The sequence below is a fragment of the Anopheles marshallii genome, chromosome 3, assembly GCF_943734725.1.
Source record: "Anopheles marshallii chromosome 3, idAnoMarsDA_429_01, whole genome shotgun sequence".
NCBI lineage: Eukaryota > Metazoa > Arthropoda > Insecta > Diptera > Culicidae > Anopheles > Anopheles marshallii.
The window spans coordinates 42,776,110-42,794,756 of NC_071327.1; the positions used below are offsets into that span (position 1 = coordinate 42,776,110).

The window sequence follows — 18,647 nt, forward strand, 5'->3', positions numbered from 1 at the left end:
AAAGGTCACAATAACGATCCGAAAGAACAGCGAGCTATCGAACATTTGGTCCTTCGAACCGGATCCCGCAGAATGAAGTTGTGCAGTTTAGGAAAGTGTTGCTGCGTACTAGTGTTAAAAGGGAGAATATTCGATAAAGACTTTCGGTAGAAAATCGTTGTGCGTAGGCAAACAAAAGACATTTATCGTAGTGACGCTTGTATGTGACGTTGCGTGTAAGGGTTTAACGATTAAGGCCAACGGATAAAAACTGCTAATAAGCGTATCGCAGTGTGATCAAGCTTAAATTGAAAACAGTCGGTGGATAGCACAAGTTGCAAGACAAAACGGTTCAAATTGATTGTTGGAGTAGGTTGCTTGCGCGTTGTCGTGTCGGTCAGTAACCTGAGTACACCATCGCTTCGTCAATTTGGGCGCGTAAAGTTGGCGTCAGTGCGGCCATAATAGTGTACAGTGGGACAATTCAGTACGTCGTGTGGACAAAAGAAATAAAATAAAATAAACACAAGTTTAATTAAATCGTTGCAATGCCGCCAGAAAATAAAATGAAAAAAATAGCAAGGGTGTATAAGGATCGTCACTCGTGGATAGAAGCGTTCGTCGAATTTGTAGACAATTATAATGATTCCGTGCATCGTGCAGAGTTACCAAGTCAAGTGAAGGCGTTAGAGGAAGCAAAGGGGGCATATGAGGATGCAAGAGAAAAACTATTGCTGGAAGATGAGGAGGCTGACGAGGTACAGATGCGTAATGATCGAAAGGAGTTTTATAAAAAATACCATAAAGTGAAAGGTTTCATTATGGATTTGCAAAAGGCTGATGAAAGTGCGCATCCGATTGCGAATAGCACAATGGCAAATACAACGTCCGCGAGTGTTAAAATGCGTTTACCAAAACTAGAACTGCCAACGTTTGATGGGAACATTACACAGTGGGTGACATACAAGGATCGTTTTGTGTCATTAGTGCATGATGTACCGGAACTTCCTGAGGTGGCAAAACTTCAGTATCTGTTAGCGTCGCTAAAGGGAGAAGCTGCACTGCAGTTTGAACATGTGCCACTCGAAGACAAGGGCTACGCACCAACGTGGGAGACCCTACTGCAGAGATACGACGATAACAAGATCCTTCGGAGGGAATACTTCAAGGCACTGATTCAGCTGGAACCTATGAATGCTACAACATCATCGGAACTGACCAGAGTAGTAAATGAGACAAGACGATTAGTTCAAGGAATGAAACGGCTTGATGAACCCGTACAACACTGGAATACGCCACTCACGACGCTGGTAACGTATAAACTCGATAAGACCACTTTAATGTATTGGGAACAATTTGCAGTGGAAAACCTGACCGACAGCTACGAGCAATTGATGGAGTTTTGCGAAAAACGTATTCGCATCTTAAATAGTACCGCTCTCCACAGCGTCGGAGTAATTGGCACGAGAGCCGCTACAAGGGTCTACCAGCGAAATCGTGTTCCAGATCAGAAGATGAACAGAACATCCCAATCATATTCAGTTACATGTGCAGCCCAATCATCGCGTAACGAGAAGAAAACTTGTCCAGCTTGCAATGCAGATCACTCCCTTGATAGCTGTACAAGATTCAGGGAAATGTCAATTCTTCAGCGTGAAGCTTTGGCGAAGAATCACCGACTATGTTTTAGCTGCTTTAAGGCGAATCACCAAATAAGGTTTTGTCGAAATAGTACCAAGTGCAATAATTGTCATGGCAGACATCATACACTTTTGTGCAAACGGCAAGAAGCAGATAAGGTGTCAGCAAAGGTGATATCACAGTCAACAGCAGAGGAGGTGGAAACAGCGACAATTAATGCCACCACTCGAGAATCTGGCAGGTCAAAAACGATGGTGTGGCTATCGACGGCAGTGGTGTTGATTTGCGGAAGTAATGGAGAGGAGATGCCCGCGAGAGCTCTGTTGGATCAAGGATCCCAATCGAATTTTATATCTGAACGACTGGCCCAGCAATTAAGATTAAAGAGAATCCGAGTTTCGAACCCCTTATCCGGAATAGGGGCGGTGTCAGTGACAGCAACCAGTATGGTATCGGCCAGAATAAAATCACGTGTATCCGAGTTTCAGACGTCGCTGCAGTTGTTGGTGTTACCGCGAGTAACGTCCGACTATCCGAGTCGAGTTGTAGAGGTGAATTCGTGGAACCTACCAGCAGGAATACCTCTTGCAGATCCAGCGTTTAACAAACCAGAACGAATAGATATACTGATAGGAGCCGGATTGTTTGCCGAAATGTTGCAAGATGGAAAGATTAAATTGGCTTCATATCTTCCCCGATTGCTCGAAACTAAGTTGGGTTGGATTGTCAGTGGAAGAATGTCAAAGGCAAGTGAAGACGGTTTCAACGAAGGCATCGTGGGTTGTGCAATGGATGATAATTTTAATGCTGCGATGGAGAGACTGGTCCAGCTAGAAGATATTCCAGAAGAGAAGCTGATGTCTAAAGAAGAGCAATTTTGTGAGAAATGGTATGAAGAAACTACAAGTCGCAATGAGGATGGAAGGTATATAGTGCAGTTACCGAAGGTGGCAAATTACGAAAGTGAAATTGGCGAATCATATGACATATCTCTCAAACGATTTGAAGCAGTTGAAAGAAGAAAGAGGAAAGATAATTGTCTACTCGAAGAATACCACAAATTTATGGAAGAATACATTCAGCTGAACCATATGACAAAAGTGGCAGATGAGAAGAATGAAAATCAGAGTATAAAATACTATTTACCTCATCATGCTGTTTGGAAGCTGGACAGCACTACAACAAAATGCAGAGTCGTATTTGATGCTTCATGCAAGACAGAGAGTGGAAGATCGTTGAATGATATCCCATTGACCGGACCGCAGTTGCAGGATGATATAATCTCTATCCTAATGCGTTTCCGTTTTCATAAAGTAGCCATGGTAGCCGATGTGGAAAAAATGTATCGGCAGGTATTAGTAGACGAGAAGGATAGAGATCTGCAACGCATCTTTTGGCGATCTAACGAAGCAGAACCTGTGAGCATATATCGACTCAACACTGTTACGTATGGCACAGCATGTGCCCCGTATTTGGCCATACGAACCCTTCGAAGAATCTTTGAAGATGGAGAAAAGGAATTCCCAGCATCAATGAATTGGTACAATGATTTTTATGTTGATGATTTGATTTCGGGAGCAGAAACAGTAGAGAAGGCGAAACAAATTCGTCAAGAGGTGATTGAACTGTTTGAAAGACCGGGATTTAAGCTTCGGAAATGGGCATCAAATAGTCGTGCTGCATTGGATGGAATTCCGGAAGAAAATCGTGTCAAGATTGAAAAGTTAGAATTGAACGTGGAAGGAAATGTGGTGAGCACACTGGGAGTAATATGGGAGCCAAGGTCAGATGTTGTAAGCGTGCGAGCTCCAAAGATCGTGACTTCATCTTCAATCACAAAAAGGAATGTAATGGGCGCAATTGCAAGGATTTACGACCCTTTGGGATTTGCGGACCCCGTGAAAATGATGGCAAAAATCTTCATGCAACAACTATGGAGATTGAAAGATGTTAATGGAAAGGTTTGGCCTTGGGACAAAGAATTGCCAGAGAGTATGTGTCGTGATTGGAAAAATCTGGTGACTCAACTTTATGTGCTGCAAGAGGTTAAACTTCCACGGCTGGTGTGTGCGAGTGAGGCTATACAATATCACATATTCTGTGATGCTTCTGAAAAGGGATACGGAGCCTGTATGTACGTAAGGAGTGAATTAAAACCAGGAAAGGCGGTAGTGCAGCTGTTGATTTCGCGATCCAAGGTAGCACCATTAGCAAAGCGGTTGACAATTGCCAGATTAGAATTATGTGCTGCGTTGTTAGGAAGTCGATTATGGGATTTCGCGAGAAAGGGACGATTGCGTGAAGGCCCTTGTTTCCTCTGGACTGATTCTATGACAACGTGGTATTGGATTCAGTCTCCCCATCATATTTGGAAAACGTTCGTCGGCAACCGCACGGCAAAGATCCACGCATTGTCCACTGGCTGTACTTGGCGTCATGTTCCGGGGGTGGAGAACCCAGCCGATTTAATATCGAGAGGTTGCGAACCGAGCCGATTAGTCGCTACTGCGCTATGGTGGTCGGGGCCGACGTGGCTATCGGAATCTGAAGAGAAATGGCCAGATTTGCCTGAAGTAAGAACAATAACCACAGGCGAAGAACGTAAGGTGGAGTTAATCATCTCTTCATGCAGTGAAGAGAATTTTATTGACTGGCTGTTCGATCGCTATTCATCTTTCACCAAGCTTCGAATCGTTGTGGGCTATTGCCTGAGATTCCTACAACGTGTGCGAATGCGTTTAAAGAAAGGTACAGAACAACATGAATCTTCAGCTATTCAATACGATACGCAAATTCTCACTACGGAAGAACGGCTGCGATCAGAACGAGTATTGTGTCGATTAGCTCAACAACAACGTTTTGAAAGGGAGATTAAATGTTTGGAGCAGGGAAAAGAATTGCCGCGGTCATCGCCACTGAGGGGACATAATCCCGTAATTGATGTTGATGGGATAATAAGACTAAAGGGAAGGCTTCAAAACTCGCTGCTAGGTATGGATGCAAAAAATCCTTTAGCTGTCCCTAAGGATCATGTGCTTGGAAAACTACTAGCGGAACACTATCATCTTAAGCTTCTACACTCTGGACCACAAGCAACATTAACAGCGATACGACAACGGTATTGGCTATTTGGTGCAAAATCGGTTTTGAAGCACATTTGTCACAAATGTGTGAAATGCTTCAAATGCAAACCGAGACAAGTAAATCAACCAATGGCGGACCTTCCGGGGAATCGAGTTACTGAAGCAAGACCCTTCGCTATATCGGGAGTGGACTATTGCGGCCCTGTTTGGATCAAGGCCCAACATCGAAGAGGAACTCCCACTAAGGCCTTTGTGGCAGTCTTTGTATGCTTTGTAACTCGTGCCGTTCATCTCGAATTAGTATCGGATTTAAGTACAGCGGCGTTCTTGGCTGCTCTTCGGAGGTTTGTTGCGCGACGAGGGTTAGTAACGGAGTTGCAATCAGATAATGGAACCAACTTCAAGGGAGCTGCAAATGAGTTACGTCAACTGTATGAGCTTCTTCAATCTCAGAAACAAAGAGAAAGGATACTGTCATGGAGCGCGGAGAACAGGATAACATGGAAATTCATCCCACCACGAGCTCCACATTTTGGAGGATTATGGGAAGCAGCCGTGAAGTCTATGAAATTTCATTTAGTGAGAGTTCTCGGAAATGTTCCAGCGTCATACGAAGACATGACAACAGTTCTTGCAGAAATCGAAGCGTGTTTAAACTCGAGGCCAATTACTCCGTTATCAAATGATCCAACAGACTACGAAGCGCTAACTCCAGGACATTTTTTAACTGGTACTCATCTTCTACATACTGTAGATATCGATTTGAAGAATGTTCCAGACAACCGATTGAATCATTGGAGACTGGTTCGAAAACGAGTGCAGCAGTTTTGGATTAGATGGAAGACCGAGTACTTGCAACAGCTTCACGCGAGAAGAAAATGGAATGGCTCAGCAACAAAAATAGTACCCGGTATGTTGGTTTTGCTGCGTGAGGACAACGTACCGCCAACCAAGTGGCCGCTTGCACGAATTACAGCGGTTCATCCAGGAAGTGATGGAGTAGTGCGTGTGGTAACGTTGAGGACCGCTAATACAAAGGAAATAAAGCGACCAGTAGTAAGAATATGTATTATGCCATTGGAAGAAGATAGAATACAAGAATGATTGCATAGGCTAGGGAGAGAGAAGATTATTTGAATTTATTTGAATTGGCATGGAAAACTCAGCAGAAGTAAGATAGTGAGTATAATCAAAAACCGAAATTGTTCGATTAATTGCGTGAATAATATTGAACTAATGATTAGGAATTAGGAATAGCTAGTTCGATAATGAAGGTGAAATGATAAAAGATTACGAGTAAAATTAAGAATTTTAGGTGGTCGGGAATGTTGCGCCTATGAGTATGCAACAATGTAACATCGTGTAAATATGTTAGTGTAGTTTTTAGGTATAGAATAGGTCTTAGTGTAAGTAACATTGTAAATTGTAGGTGAATACAATAATTTCAGTCTTAACTTAAACCCCCAGACGTAAAGGTCACAATATCGATCCGAAAGAACAGCGAGCTATCGAACATTGGGTTTACCTAGGAACAAAGAACTCATTGTATTCGTCTTGTCCAGGCAAAAACTTCCCAACTAGCAATTTGGTTAGTATCCTCTTTTTGCCTAGGTGGCACTTTTTTGTGTCTTGGCTAATTACGATGCTCTGGTCGCCACAGTACTCCCCTCCTAGAGCGGTGTTACCAGAAACTGTGTGTGACTAGGAAACACCGATCGAAAGATTCCGCCAGGAAGTGGCGACGAAGGATGACACATCGGTGATGTGATCCGGCGTCTGTTGTGGTGAAGCATCGGTGATGCGGTCGGGTGACGGTTGTCGTTACGCGATGAAGGCGGGCACATCGGTGATGTGATAAGGCAACGGTTATAGCGAAGCCTCGGTGATGCGGTCGGGTGACGGTTGTCGCGACGTGATGAAGGCGGACGAGATACATGCGGCTGATCCAAGGAACTCCCTCAGCAGGTCGATCATCGTTGGCGTCGTATCGAGGACTATGACGGTTGGCTTCCGTGGATGAGGGCAGGAGGCTGCGAGTCGGTCGAGGGCCCGAAAGTTGATCTAGAGGGCGTGAGGCGCGTGCCTGTGTTTGTCGTGTGTCGGAACCGAATGGTCAATCCAGGGAACTCCATCAGCAGGTCGGTAATCGTCAACGTTGTATCGTAAACCAATTCGGTTGGTTCCAATGGATGTCGTCAGGCTCAGGATCAATGTACCATCAGCGATGATGGTAGTTCGTTCGTTCCCAGGAAACTTAACGCGGTTGTGTTTTTCGTTGTGCAGTGCAAGGAAAACAACCAGTAGATGATGATGTGGCTACGTTCGTCACGCAATAAGACGGCGTGGATAGCGTTTCCTGGGAAGTTACAGCGTCTAGTTTTGTCGAGTGTAGGGGCGCTCCGTATGTGCTTCCTGGCGCACTAATAAGGCGTCACTGCGGATGACGGACGCTGTATATTTGATGGAATACGTGTAACGAAACGGCGTCGAACGGGATGATGTCGAACGGAATAATGTCCTACGGAAAGGTGCCGTCGGCATAGCGTCGGTACGGATGGTGTTTGTCGACATGAGCCGGTACACGACGATGTGTAAGTTAGCAGCATTTACGGGCCGAGGCGTTGGTACGGGGTGGTACCGGATGTTTCGTGGCTGCTGGTGTTGTTCCTCGGCTGCGGAGTTATCGCTCGTTTCTGCGTTCGTCCTTCGATGGTGGCGTTGTTCAGCACGTGGTGAAAGAAAATGGCGGCGTTCAGAAATCGTCACCGTTCACAGCGATCGTGATGATTGCGTTCATCGTGCGGTGAAACGGCTTGAGGTGGTACGGCGTGTACGGACACAAGGCCAGGCGAGTACGAGTAAGCGTCGGAGTGCCAGCGTGTACGGGACGGCGTCATACTCAACAGTGTTAGTACGGGACGATGTCGGGTGAACCGGCTTGTGCGGATCGAGACTGGACACTAACACGTACGTGGAGTAAAGAAACCGGATGGTTCCTCGGTACCCATGTTGATCCTCGGTGCCAGTGGTGCGAAACACTCGAGGAATTCCTGAAAAGGAATTAATCCTACGGTGCCAGTTGTACGGTTTACTGAGAAGGAATTTGATCGTTCATAATGATGGGCTCGAAAGCCGGCGTCCACGTTGAAAACTCGGCGTCTACGTTGAAGGCTCGGCGTCCCAAAGGCAGGAGTGATCACGTCGGGGTCACCAGTTTTAGGGGGTTATTCCGTAGTTCGGAGCCCTTATTTTATTCCTCCTTCCTTCTTTGTTGGGACTTAGCCACTCTTCGGTCCTCTTTGGGGTTGCAGCGAGATGTTCGTCGGTTGACGGGGAAACGATAACTAGTAGAAGGATTTTCTTGTCGGAGATCGGAGCGATAACTTGCAGAAGGTCTTCCTCGTCGGGGACCGGAGCGATAACTACTTTTCGTTCGGACATGCCACCGCTTTTATACTGTGCTGGCCATGTCTCGAACTTTCCTGTCTCCTTACAATTCGTGTTTGATCCTGACTGTTTTTCGATTGTTCGCCTATTCTTTCGTTCGTCTCATACAAACAAGGATCTTATTGTTCTAGCTTTACCGGTCGTCTTGTCCAGGCAAAAACTTCCCAACCGGCAATTTGGTTAGTATCCTCTTTTTTGCCTAGATGGCGGTTTTTTGTGTCTTGGCTAATTACGATGCTCTGGTCGCCACAGGTGAAATTTTACGAGTTCGCATACAACATCACCGTACACTCTACGACTAACCATACACCATTCTACCTTGTCTACGGTAGACAAGCCAACGTACCGTCCCACGTAATAAATGGTACCAAACACTCTAGAATTGATTACAATTTAGAGAACTACGCTAATCTCCTAAAAGCGAAACTGCATATTGTACACAAAGACGTTCGTCAGAAAATAATACAAAGAAAAATGAAAAGCAAAACGTCGTATGATAGGAAATGTAAAGTTAAAGTTTTGAACAAAGGAGATACTGTTCTGATACGAAACGAAGTTGCAGGTAAACTAGATGCGAAATATCATGGGCCATACAAACGAATAGAAATCCAGGATGAAAATGCAATAGTAAAAATTAACACTAAAAACGAAATGGTGCACAAGAATAGGATCAAACTACATAAAAGAAAAAAAAGGTTAGGCGTGTGGTAAGAACCACCCTGAAGCTAAGTAATTTTATGGCATCCGTTAGTATGTATGTATAGGTAAGGAATAGAATTAGCTAGGTATAGAGAACTAAAATCTAGTTTTAGTGTTAGGATACATTATAAATAAGTTGCGTACGCCACACAGAGCTCTCTTATCTCGTCACATCTAAACCGGGCAACATCACCATAACACCAGCCCGGCAGAGCACATCCTAAATAAAGAAAAGTCTTCAAACTCACTACGAAGAACTGAATTAAACTTTTTTTCATAGTCTGGGTGTGGAAAAGATATATTTTAGCAATAAAATAGAAACTTGTTATGCTATGCGAGAGATTTTGCGTCCACACTTGTTATGGTCCGTTCAGTGTTGCCAAATCATCATAAAACGCAATTTGCTGTCAATTTGGTTGCCAGAAACGCCGAATTTCTGCTCGAAGACCATTCGAGCATATGTTATGGTTATAATCTGGACGCTCCTTTATTGTTACAGTCTGGACGCTCCTTTATGTTTTGAATTTGGTGGTTTAATGTGCCCGGTTGGTTTCTTCTTTCATTGTGGTCAGTCGTTTCATTTGATGCTTGTTTCCTTGAGCATTGTTTTATTGTCATATGTTTTTTTAATTATTTGTTATTATTGCAGTTGTTTATATGTGGTTTTTAGTTACTGTTGTTATTTGTTCATAATATTTTTTTACTTTAATTTTGCTTGTATAGTTAATTTCTTTTTTTTTGTTTTATATTATTAATTGTTTTATGGTATTTATTCATATTGTTGTGCGGATGAATGAAATATTTCAGGGATCCCTCTGTTTCCTGTATTGGGGCTATGTTTCTCCCAACAGAACTCCAAAAAGGTTGAGGGGTGGTCTGAGGTCCCGATTTTGATGCTCACATCTTGTTCCAATACGCTAGGAATTGGAAGGATGCGCAGTCAGAAACCCTCTGTTTTTTATGGCAACGGAATGTTCGATTGTAGGCATGTTTGGGGGTCTACAGTCAAGATGTTGGTACAGGTACTATTTTTTTGGGTACTTAAATATAGGTGTGACGAGGTATAGCGTTTCAGGTACATGTTCAAGCGCTCGATGTTAGGGTAAATGTTTAGGACATGGAGTAATAAATAAATAGATAATAAATAAATAATGTGATGTTGGGTAATATATAAATAAAATAAATTAATAAATAATAAATAAATCAATTATGGATGGATTATGTTTACCTATTTTTATTAGTTAGATGGCTAGTGTTTGTGGCGCATGGCCCCACAGGCTTGATAAATAGCTGTATATATTGTTAGGTCGATGATAAGGGTTAAATTTTTGTGTGGCGAGTATATGGATCTTATTAGGTTGTTGTTCTGATTCTCTGTCCTGTTTGTTAATTATAATGTAATATTGTTCGTTTTTATGAATTTCATTACCGTTTTTCATGTTTTTCCGGATTTTTCTAGCCATTTTTCTTTTATATATTTTTTTATTGTGATGTCTGCGTTTCTACTTTATATTCTTTTTATTTCTGACAGAAGAAGATTTTATGTCTGCCCGTTTCAGCAGATTGGCATTTGTCGCATGTTGGCACATGCGATAAACTACTACAAAAATGAGATGGGTCAAAAAAACAAAACTGTGGTTCAGACTAGAGATGAGAATAATCACTCTTTTCAATGATTTGAATCGGAGTCAAAGAGTGGGTTTAAAGATTTGAAACCTTTACTCACTCTTTTGAGATTCATTAAAAAATATTACACTGCATTTATGTTTTTACCACTTGTTGTGATTACGATCACGACACGTTGTTTACATGTTAGGCTAGCAGTAACGCCCTACAACTCTAGCTGTTGTAAGGTTCCAGTATTAGTACAGACGAACAGTGCCACCATCATAGCAGCAGCGGGCGCGCTGTTCGCAAATGTATAAATAGAACCGAAGGAAGCGCCTTCGGTCTCTTTAAACCGTGACCAGCGATAATAAAGCACTAATTTTGTGATCTTTCGATACACCAAAAAGATCGTTACATTATTACTAAAATCGCGGGACGAAACCATTCACAACATTTCACAAAATTAGTTCACTTCACGTCTGTTCGAAAGCGTATGTAAATCTTCGCGTAAGTAGTGCGTCTAAATTCGGTCGGACGATCCGCGCGCGCATATAAATCTCGCCTTTGGGAGTAGTGTTAATTCGCGTGGAAAGGAAGTGAAAATAAGTAGTTAGTTGTGCAATGGAAAGAGCAATACAAGACATTAGCTGTGAGGAGGTTGTGGAGCTGCAGGAGCAGCCAGCAACAGGGACCTCGGAAAGACGCACGAGCGTCATAGAAGAACCACCGCAGGACGGGGAAGCGCCACCACCCGTCTTACCTCGGGACCTAGAGGTAAGAAGAAGGCGTATCGAGCTTCAGAAGAAGGAGCTCAAACTGGAAAATGCTCGGAAGAATTTGGAGCTGGAAAACGCTCGTAAGGAGCTGGATATCGAGCTGCAAGAAATCGAGCTAGAAGAGGAAATATCCGATCACAGCAGTCGGGTAAGCGCGTACGCCGCGAAAGCGGCAAATTGGTTGCGAGACACAAATCGTATCGGGGTGACGCCGGTAGCTCGCCCCCATGGCAACGGTCATCGCAATGGCGACTCGGGTCAGCCACCCTTGAACCCGATCGCGACCGCGGGAGTAATGGCAACACGCACGGCCCCGGCACCGCTGCGATACGACGACACAATGGCGGACGACGCGCGAGGTCGTCAACCTTCGACTCCGGTAACTGCCCGGTTTCCACCGAAATATGACTGTACGTGGGAGGTGGACCAAGCAGCGGCACAAGAACGCGAGTATATGGAATGGAGGCGTGCGGTGGAGGATTCGATTAAGGTTCACCGCGAAAGCAAGCATAGCCGTCCTTACAAACCGGAGGAGATAACGGGAGCAAATTCGACAATGGAGTCGAAACCAGCGACACAGAGACGTGTGTTACCCTTGACACCAGAACAAGAGTCAGCGCGCAAGTCGATCCCTAAGGAACTTCCGGCCTTTTCCGGAGACGTCGGGCAATGGCCATTATTTTACGCGACGTATGTGAGATCCACAATTCTTTGTGGTTTTAGTGACGACGAAAACCTAATACGGCTTCAACGGGCACTACGGGGACCGGCATTGGAATCGGTTGACCACCTTATGCTGCTACCGGACGGTTTGCCCAAAGTGATCGAGATTTTGCGCACGGAATACGGAAGGCCAGACCTCATAGTGGATAGTTTGATCGAGAAGGTGCGTAAGCTACCCCCCGTTCGTACCGAACGTTTAGAGACGCTGGCCACGTACGGCAAGATGATACGGAAAATGTGCGCGACAATAGAAGCTTCCGGGCTTCACGATTATGAATGCAACGTCACGCTGCTGAAGGAGCTGGTAGCGAAGCTTCCAGGAGAGCGGGTGTTAGAGTGGGCACGTTATAAACTAAAACTAAAGCGAGAGACCATAAGGGAATTCGACGTGTGGTTTTCAGAGATCGCACAGGCCGCGAGTGCCGCTTCAAAAACGTTCGATCGGAACTTCACACGACCCGAAACATCACGACCACTACCGGGAAGGAAAGCGCCCGCACACGTTAACGTTCACAGCACGACGCGGAGGACACAATGCGCACTGTGCCATGATTCCTGTCGTACGTTGGCTGACTGTGCACGGTTTGGAGAAATGACGGTGCGAGAGAGACGATTGCACATTCAGGGACGCAAGTTGTGCGTCACGTGCTTGGGCCCGCATAGGGGCACGTGTTTCGTCAGGACGAATTGTGGTACCGACGGCTGCCGAGAAACGCATCACAAACTACTGCACTGTAGGGAGCAAACACCACAATCGCACAGGAACACGCAACACACTCATTCACTTAACTCGCACATTAGCAACGACACTAAGTCACTTTTCCGCTATGTTCCAGTTGTGGTTCGCGGCCAGAAGACAGAGATAACGACGTTTGCGTTTATAGATGAAGGATCCTCGGCTACATTCGTTGATCGTAGGCTGATAGACGAATTGGGCATCGAGGGCACCTTGAACCCTTTGTGTTTGAAGTGGACGGACGATACGCTACGAAATGAGTCCGATTCGAGGGAAGTTCAGCTGCGGATCTCAGGTGTGCACCAAGGAGCACTGGTGTACGACTTACGAAAGGCGCACACCTTGCAAGATCTGATGCTACCGGTGCAGACGCTACCGATCGAAAAGCTGGTAAAGCTATACCCGCATCTGAAGGGGCTCCCGATTGCCCCATATGCCAACGTGACGCCTCGTATCCTGATCGGTGTCGACAACATTCATCTGGGCAAGCCATTACGTTGTGTAGAAGGGAGCTTCAGCGAGCCGATTGCTACCAAGACAAGACTTGGATGGACAGTGTTTGGCCCTTGCTGCTTACCAGCCTCAGTAAGTAGTACGGCATATTTTAATCTCCATTTATGTGTCTGTAATGAAGAGGGAAATCAGAATCTGGACATGGCGCTGAAAAGATACTTCTCTTTGGAATCCATTGGAGTCAGCGCCGCACAGAGACTCTTGCCGAAAGAAGAAGAACGTGCGATTACGATGCTAAATACCGGAACGCGTCTTGTGGGAGATCGGTTTGAAACGGGCCTGCTATGGAAGTATGATGATGTGCGTCTTCCCTGTAACCGCGAGATGGCCCTTAAGCGCCACACGTGCCTGAAAAGGAAGTGCGAAAAGAATCCGGAATTAGCCAGGGCAATCAGCAATAAGATGCACGAGTATGCGGATAAAGGTTACATTCGACGTATGTCGGAAGACGAAATCGAAGCGAGGAGAGAAAGGGACTGGTATTTGCCGATATTCCCGGTTTACAACCCGAACAAACCCGGTAAGTTACGAATGGTATTCGATGCTGCCGCACAAGTACACGGAATAAGCCTCAACATGTTCCTGCTCACCGGCCCGGACCAACTAGTGGGATTGGTGCAAGTTCTGTATAAGTTTCGAGAGAATCGTATTGCCGTAACTGGAGACATCCGAGAAATGTTCTTTCAGGTGCGCATGAACCACGCAGACCAACGAAGCCAGATGGTATTCTGGGATGATGGCAGCAAACAGAATGGTGAACCTAGTGTGTATGCTGTTACGGTAATGACCTTCGGAGCGGCTTGCTCACCTGCTAGTGCCCACTTTGTGAAGAATCTTAACGCAGAGAGATTCGTTGACCGTTTCCCGCGAGCAGTGGAATGCATTAAGTATGAGCACTACGTGGACGATATGCTGGCCAGTGTCGAAACCGTGGACGAGGCAGTTACTCTGGCGGAGGATGTGCGGCTCGTACATTCGAAAGGCGGCTTTGAGATCCGGAACTGGCTGTCCAACTCGAAGGATGTCGTGCATAAGCTACGGTGGGGAGTCAACCAAAACAAGTGTGTCGACATGAGCTCGAACCAAGGCACCGAAAAGGTTCTAGGGATGTGGTGGAATACGGACGATGATATGCTTACCTTCCGCATAAATCCGCGCATGGATGAGGAGCTGTTGGCAGGTGGTAGACTGCCGACAAGGCGGGAAGTGCTGAGCACACTTATGATGATATATGATCCGTTGGGCCTCATTGGTCACTTCCTCATGTTCCTCAAGATACTTTTGCAGGACTTATGGCGAACCGGGATTCACTGGGACAAGAAAGTTGAAGGCGAAGCTGCAAAGAAATGGTTGAGATGGACTGGATTATTGCCGGAACTAGAAAAGCTAATGATCAGAAGGTGCTATCGTAGCATAACATCGTCGCCATGCGTGCAATTGCACGTATTTACCGATGCAAGTCAAAGCGGAATGGCTGCAGTTGCTTACCTGCGCTTTGAGGAAAGCGGTGTGGTGGAGTGCGCACTGGTTGGGTCCAAAACGCGGGTGGCCCCGCTTAAACTCCTATCTATACCGCGACTGGAGCTTCAAGCGGCTGTGATAGGAGCACGCTTCGCGGACCACATCGCGAAGGCACATCGATTGAGGATCGACAAGAGAGTGTTCTGGACTGATTCGAGGAACGTGGTGAGCTGGATAAAGTCGGACCATAGGCGGTACAGCCCCTTTGTCGCCTTTCGGGTGAGTGAACTGTCCGAAATCACAGACGCTAACGAATGGCGTTGGCTTTCTACCAAGGTTAACGTAGCAGATGACGGAACGAAATGGCAAGGCGACCCGGATTTAACCTCATCCAGCAGATGGTTCCGAGGACCAGAGTTCCTGTGGGAAGTGGAAGAAAACTGGCCAATAAATAAGGACGATCCAGGTGAGTCGTCGGAGGAACTACGGAAGAGCTTACTACACCATGCCATCGTTAGAAACGTAGTCGATTTCGCCCGGTTCTCACGATGGAAGAAGCTGTTAAGAACAGTGGGTTTCGTTCATCGATACGTTGGAAACCTACGGCGTCGAGCGAGACGGGAAAAGAAGGATGCGGGGCCACTGACGCAGGAAGAATTGTTGGCTGCAGAACGTACCCTGTACATATGGGCACAACTGGACGGGTTTGCTGCCGACATCAAGCGGATGAAGAGCGGTGCGAAGGAGAAACACCCTTGGAAGAATCTGCTCAAACGAGATAGCGTGCTGTACAAACTATCACCTGAAATCGACGAAAGAGGTATATTACGAATGCGGGGGCGACTAACTAATTGTACTTTGCTAGGTGATTCGCTGAGGAAACCTGTTATCTTACCTAGACGACATCCCGTCACGGACCTGGTCATCAAGGACTTCCACGAGCGATATTGCCATCAGAGTCACAGAACGGTGGTGGGTCAACTCCGTACGCGTTATCACATCCCGAAGTTGCTGGTGGAGTTCAACCGGGTTCGACGCGGTTGCCAGCATTGTAAGATAAGGGACGCCGCACCAAACCCACCGTTAATGGGCAATATTCCGCGGCAGAGAGTAGCAGTGAACCAACGAGCGTTTACCTATACCGGGCTGGATTATTTCGGGCCGATACTCGTGGTCGTGGGACGTCACTCCGAGAAGCGCTGGGGAGCGCTATTCACTTGCCTCACGACGAGAGCAGTTCATCTCGAACTGGCATTCGCACTAACAAACGCTTCGTGTATTTTAGCCATCCGGCGATTTATCGCAAGAAGAGGGTCCCCCAGAGAAATACTCAGCGACCGGGGCACTAATTTCGTCGGTGCTGCGAGAGAGCTTAACGTCGCCCTGAAGGATGTGGATGAAAATGCCCTGATGTCCAGATTTAGCGGTCCGGAACTAAAGTGGAGCTTCAACCCGCCAGCGGCACCCCATTTCGGCGGCAGTTGGGAGCGTCTCGTGCAGTCGGTGAAGAAAATTTTATGCAGCTTTGAATTACCACGGCTACCAACGGACGAGATATTAATGTCAACGCTGACGGAAGTGGAGATGATGATCAACTCTAGGCCACTTACCTACGTACCACTCGACGAGGAATCCGACAGCCCGATAACGCCGAACCACCTGCTTCTGGGAAGTTCCGACGGTAGTAAGCCAGCTGCCTGTTTCGACGATTCGCCGACAGGGATACGGACATCGTTAGGAGCACTACACGTGAACGCGGAGATATTTTGGAAGCGGTGGATCGCGGACTATCTGCCAACCCTCACCCGCAGAACAAAATGGTTTGACTCGGTGCCGCCGATCAAGGAGGGAGATGTGGTGTTGATCGTGGATGGGAACTTACCCCGGAATACCTGGCCGATGGGACGTGTGCTTGAGGTGACCCGCGCGAGGGACGGTCAGGTTAGGCGCGCGAGGGTGCAGACCACGAACGGAATATTAGAACGACCGGCGACAAAGATAGCAGTTTTGGATGTGGGGGAACGATTGAGTAGAAAGTGAACCGCGTGGTATTGACAGGAGCTAAAGAGTAAACAAACGTCAGAAGAGTGTAACGCCCAGGAGCGTTACACTGGTGGGGAGAATGTTGTGATTACGATCACGACACGTTGTTTACATGTTAGGCTAGCAGTAACGCCCTACAACTCTAGCTGTTGTAAGGTTCCAGTATTAGTACAGACGAACAGTGCCACCATCATAGCAGCAGCGGGCGCGCTGTTCGCAAATGTATAAATAGAACCGAAGGAAGCGCCTTCGGTCTCTTTAAACCGTGACCAGCGATAATAAAGCACTAATTTTGTGATCTTTCGATACACCAAAAAGATCGTTACATTATTACTAAAATCGCGGGACGAAACCATTCACAACACCACTCTTTTGCGTTTATACTCACTCTTACTCTCTGTGCCGACTAGAAACTCACTCAGGAGTGAGTAAAACTGTTTTATCACTCTTTGGATTATAATCACTCTGTAAGAGTGAGTAAAAGAGTATCATCACTCTTTGGATTATAATCACTCTGTAAGAGTGAGTAAAAGAGTATCATCACTCTTACAGAGTGATTATAATCCAAAGAGTGATAATACTCTTTTACTCACTCTTACAGAGTGATTGTAATCCAAAGAGCGATAATACTCTTTTACTCACTCCTGAGTGAGTTTCTAGTCGGCACAAAGAGTAAGAGTGAGTATAAACGCAAAAGAGTGGTAAAAACATAAATGCAGTGTAATATTTTTTAATGAATCTCAAAAGAGTGAGTAAAGGTTTCAAATCTTTAAACCCACTCTTTGACTCCGATTCAAATCATTGAAAAGAGTGATTATTCTCATCTCTAGTCTGAACCACAGTTTTGTTTTTTTGACCCATCTCATTTTTGTAGTAGTTTATGGCATCAATGTATCTGATTCTGTTCACAATGGTAGTGTTTGACATTGTACCTTTTTGTGCAAGTTCGTCGGCGTGTAAATGATTGGGTTATCAATATTTAGTTCTTTTGTCATTTGGAGTGCAGTTTGTTCAATTGTGGTTATTGAGGCAATGTTTTTTAAATTGTAATTATAATAGTGTTGTTGGACGTTGTTTCTTATGTAGATTCCTATGCCTGCTTTATTGTTTGTAATGCTTCCGTCTGTGAATATACATGGTCTTTTCTTGAAGAATTTATTCATGTGTTCTAGTGTTTTTTTTGTTTTAGTGTGTTTTTATTTTTGTTTTTTTTTTTTGGTGCCTATTGATTCTGATAGTTCAGTGTTGATCTTTATATGGTTTTTTATGTCGTTGTTTGTAGCAGTTATTATATTTTTTAGTGTGTCTAGGTCTTTGTTATATATTTCTTCTTGGTGTGTTTTCTTCTTTTTTTAAACGTGTTTGCTGGAACTTGTTTAATTGTAATCGTGTTATTTTAGAAAATACTATGACCTTGGCTAGTTCTTTCCTGGCTATAAAGTTGGTTCTTACGTTGAAAGGTATTTCGGCTGCGATTGCGTGTAGTGTGTTTATGGGTGTCGTTTTAGTGCAACCTGTTGCTTTCCTAAGAGCTTAATTTAGCATTGTGTTCATTATTCTGGCCTTGCTTTTGTTGCAGTTTAGTGTGTAAGATGATCCTTTTTACCTAATATGTTTCTGATGGTTGCTCGGTATATTGCAAGGCTTTTTCCTAGGTTTAGGTTGTTTTGTTTGGTGCTTATAATTTTTAAGCAGTTTATGCGCGTGGTGGTTTTATTCCTCAGGTGTTCTATGTGGTTTTGGAAGTTTAGTTTGTTATCAATTACAGTGCCTAGATATTTTTAGGTGTTTGTGGTTTCGATCCCAGTGGGGAAAATTGTACGCAAATCCATACAAAAAAATAGGGTCGATTAAGGGCCGATATGAGGACCATTATAAGAGTTTACTAGGCCCACTCACACGGCCAAGCGCTGTCATTGTGTGCGTGTGTTGCGCCGC

At 45.3% G+C, this 18,647-nt stretch overlaps 2 protein-coding genes across 2 annotated transcripts; both read left to right on the top strand.

The window, feature by feature from the left end:
* Positions 1-545: 545 nt before the first annotated feature.
* LOC128712626 (uncharacterized) lies at positions 546-7,007 on the top strand. The gene is made up of 2 exons (XM_053807516.1): positions 546-1,433; positions 6,987-7,007. Exons 1-2 carry the CDS (start codon positions 546-548, stop codon positions 7,005-7,007), a joined length of 909 nt encoding a protein of 302 aa, XP_053663491.1.
* Positions 7,008-11,078: 4,071 nt separating this feature from the next.
* Positions 11,079-16,706, top strand: LOC128712627 (uncharacterized). The gene has a single exon (XM_053807517.1). It carries the CDS (start codon positions 11,079-11,081, stop codon positions 16,704-16,706), a length of 5,628 nt encoding a protein of 1,875 aa, XP_053663492.1.
* Positions 16,707-18,647: the final 1,941 nt, after the last annotated feature.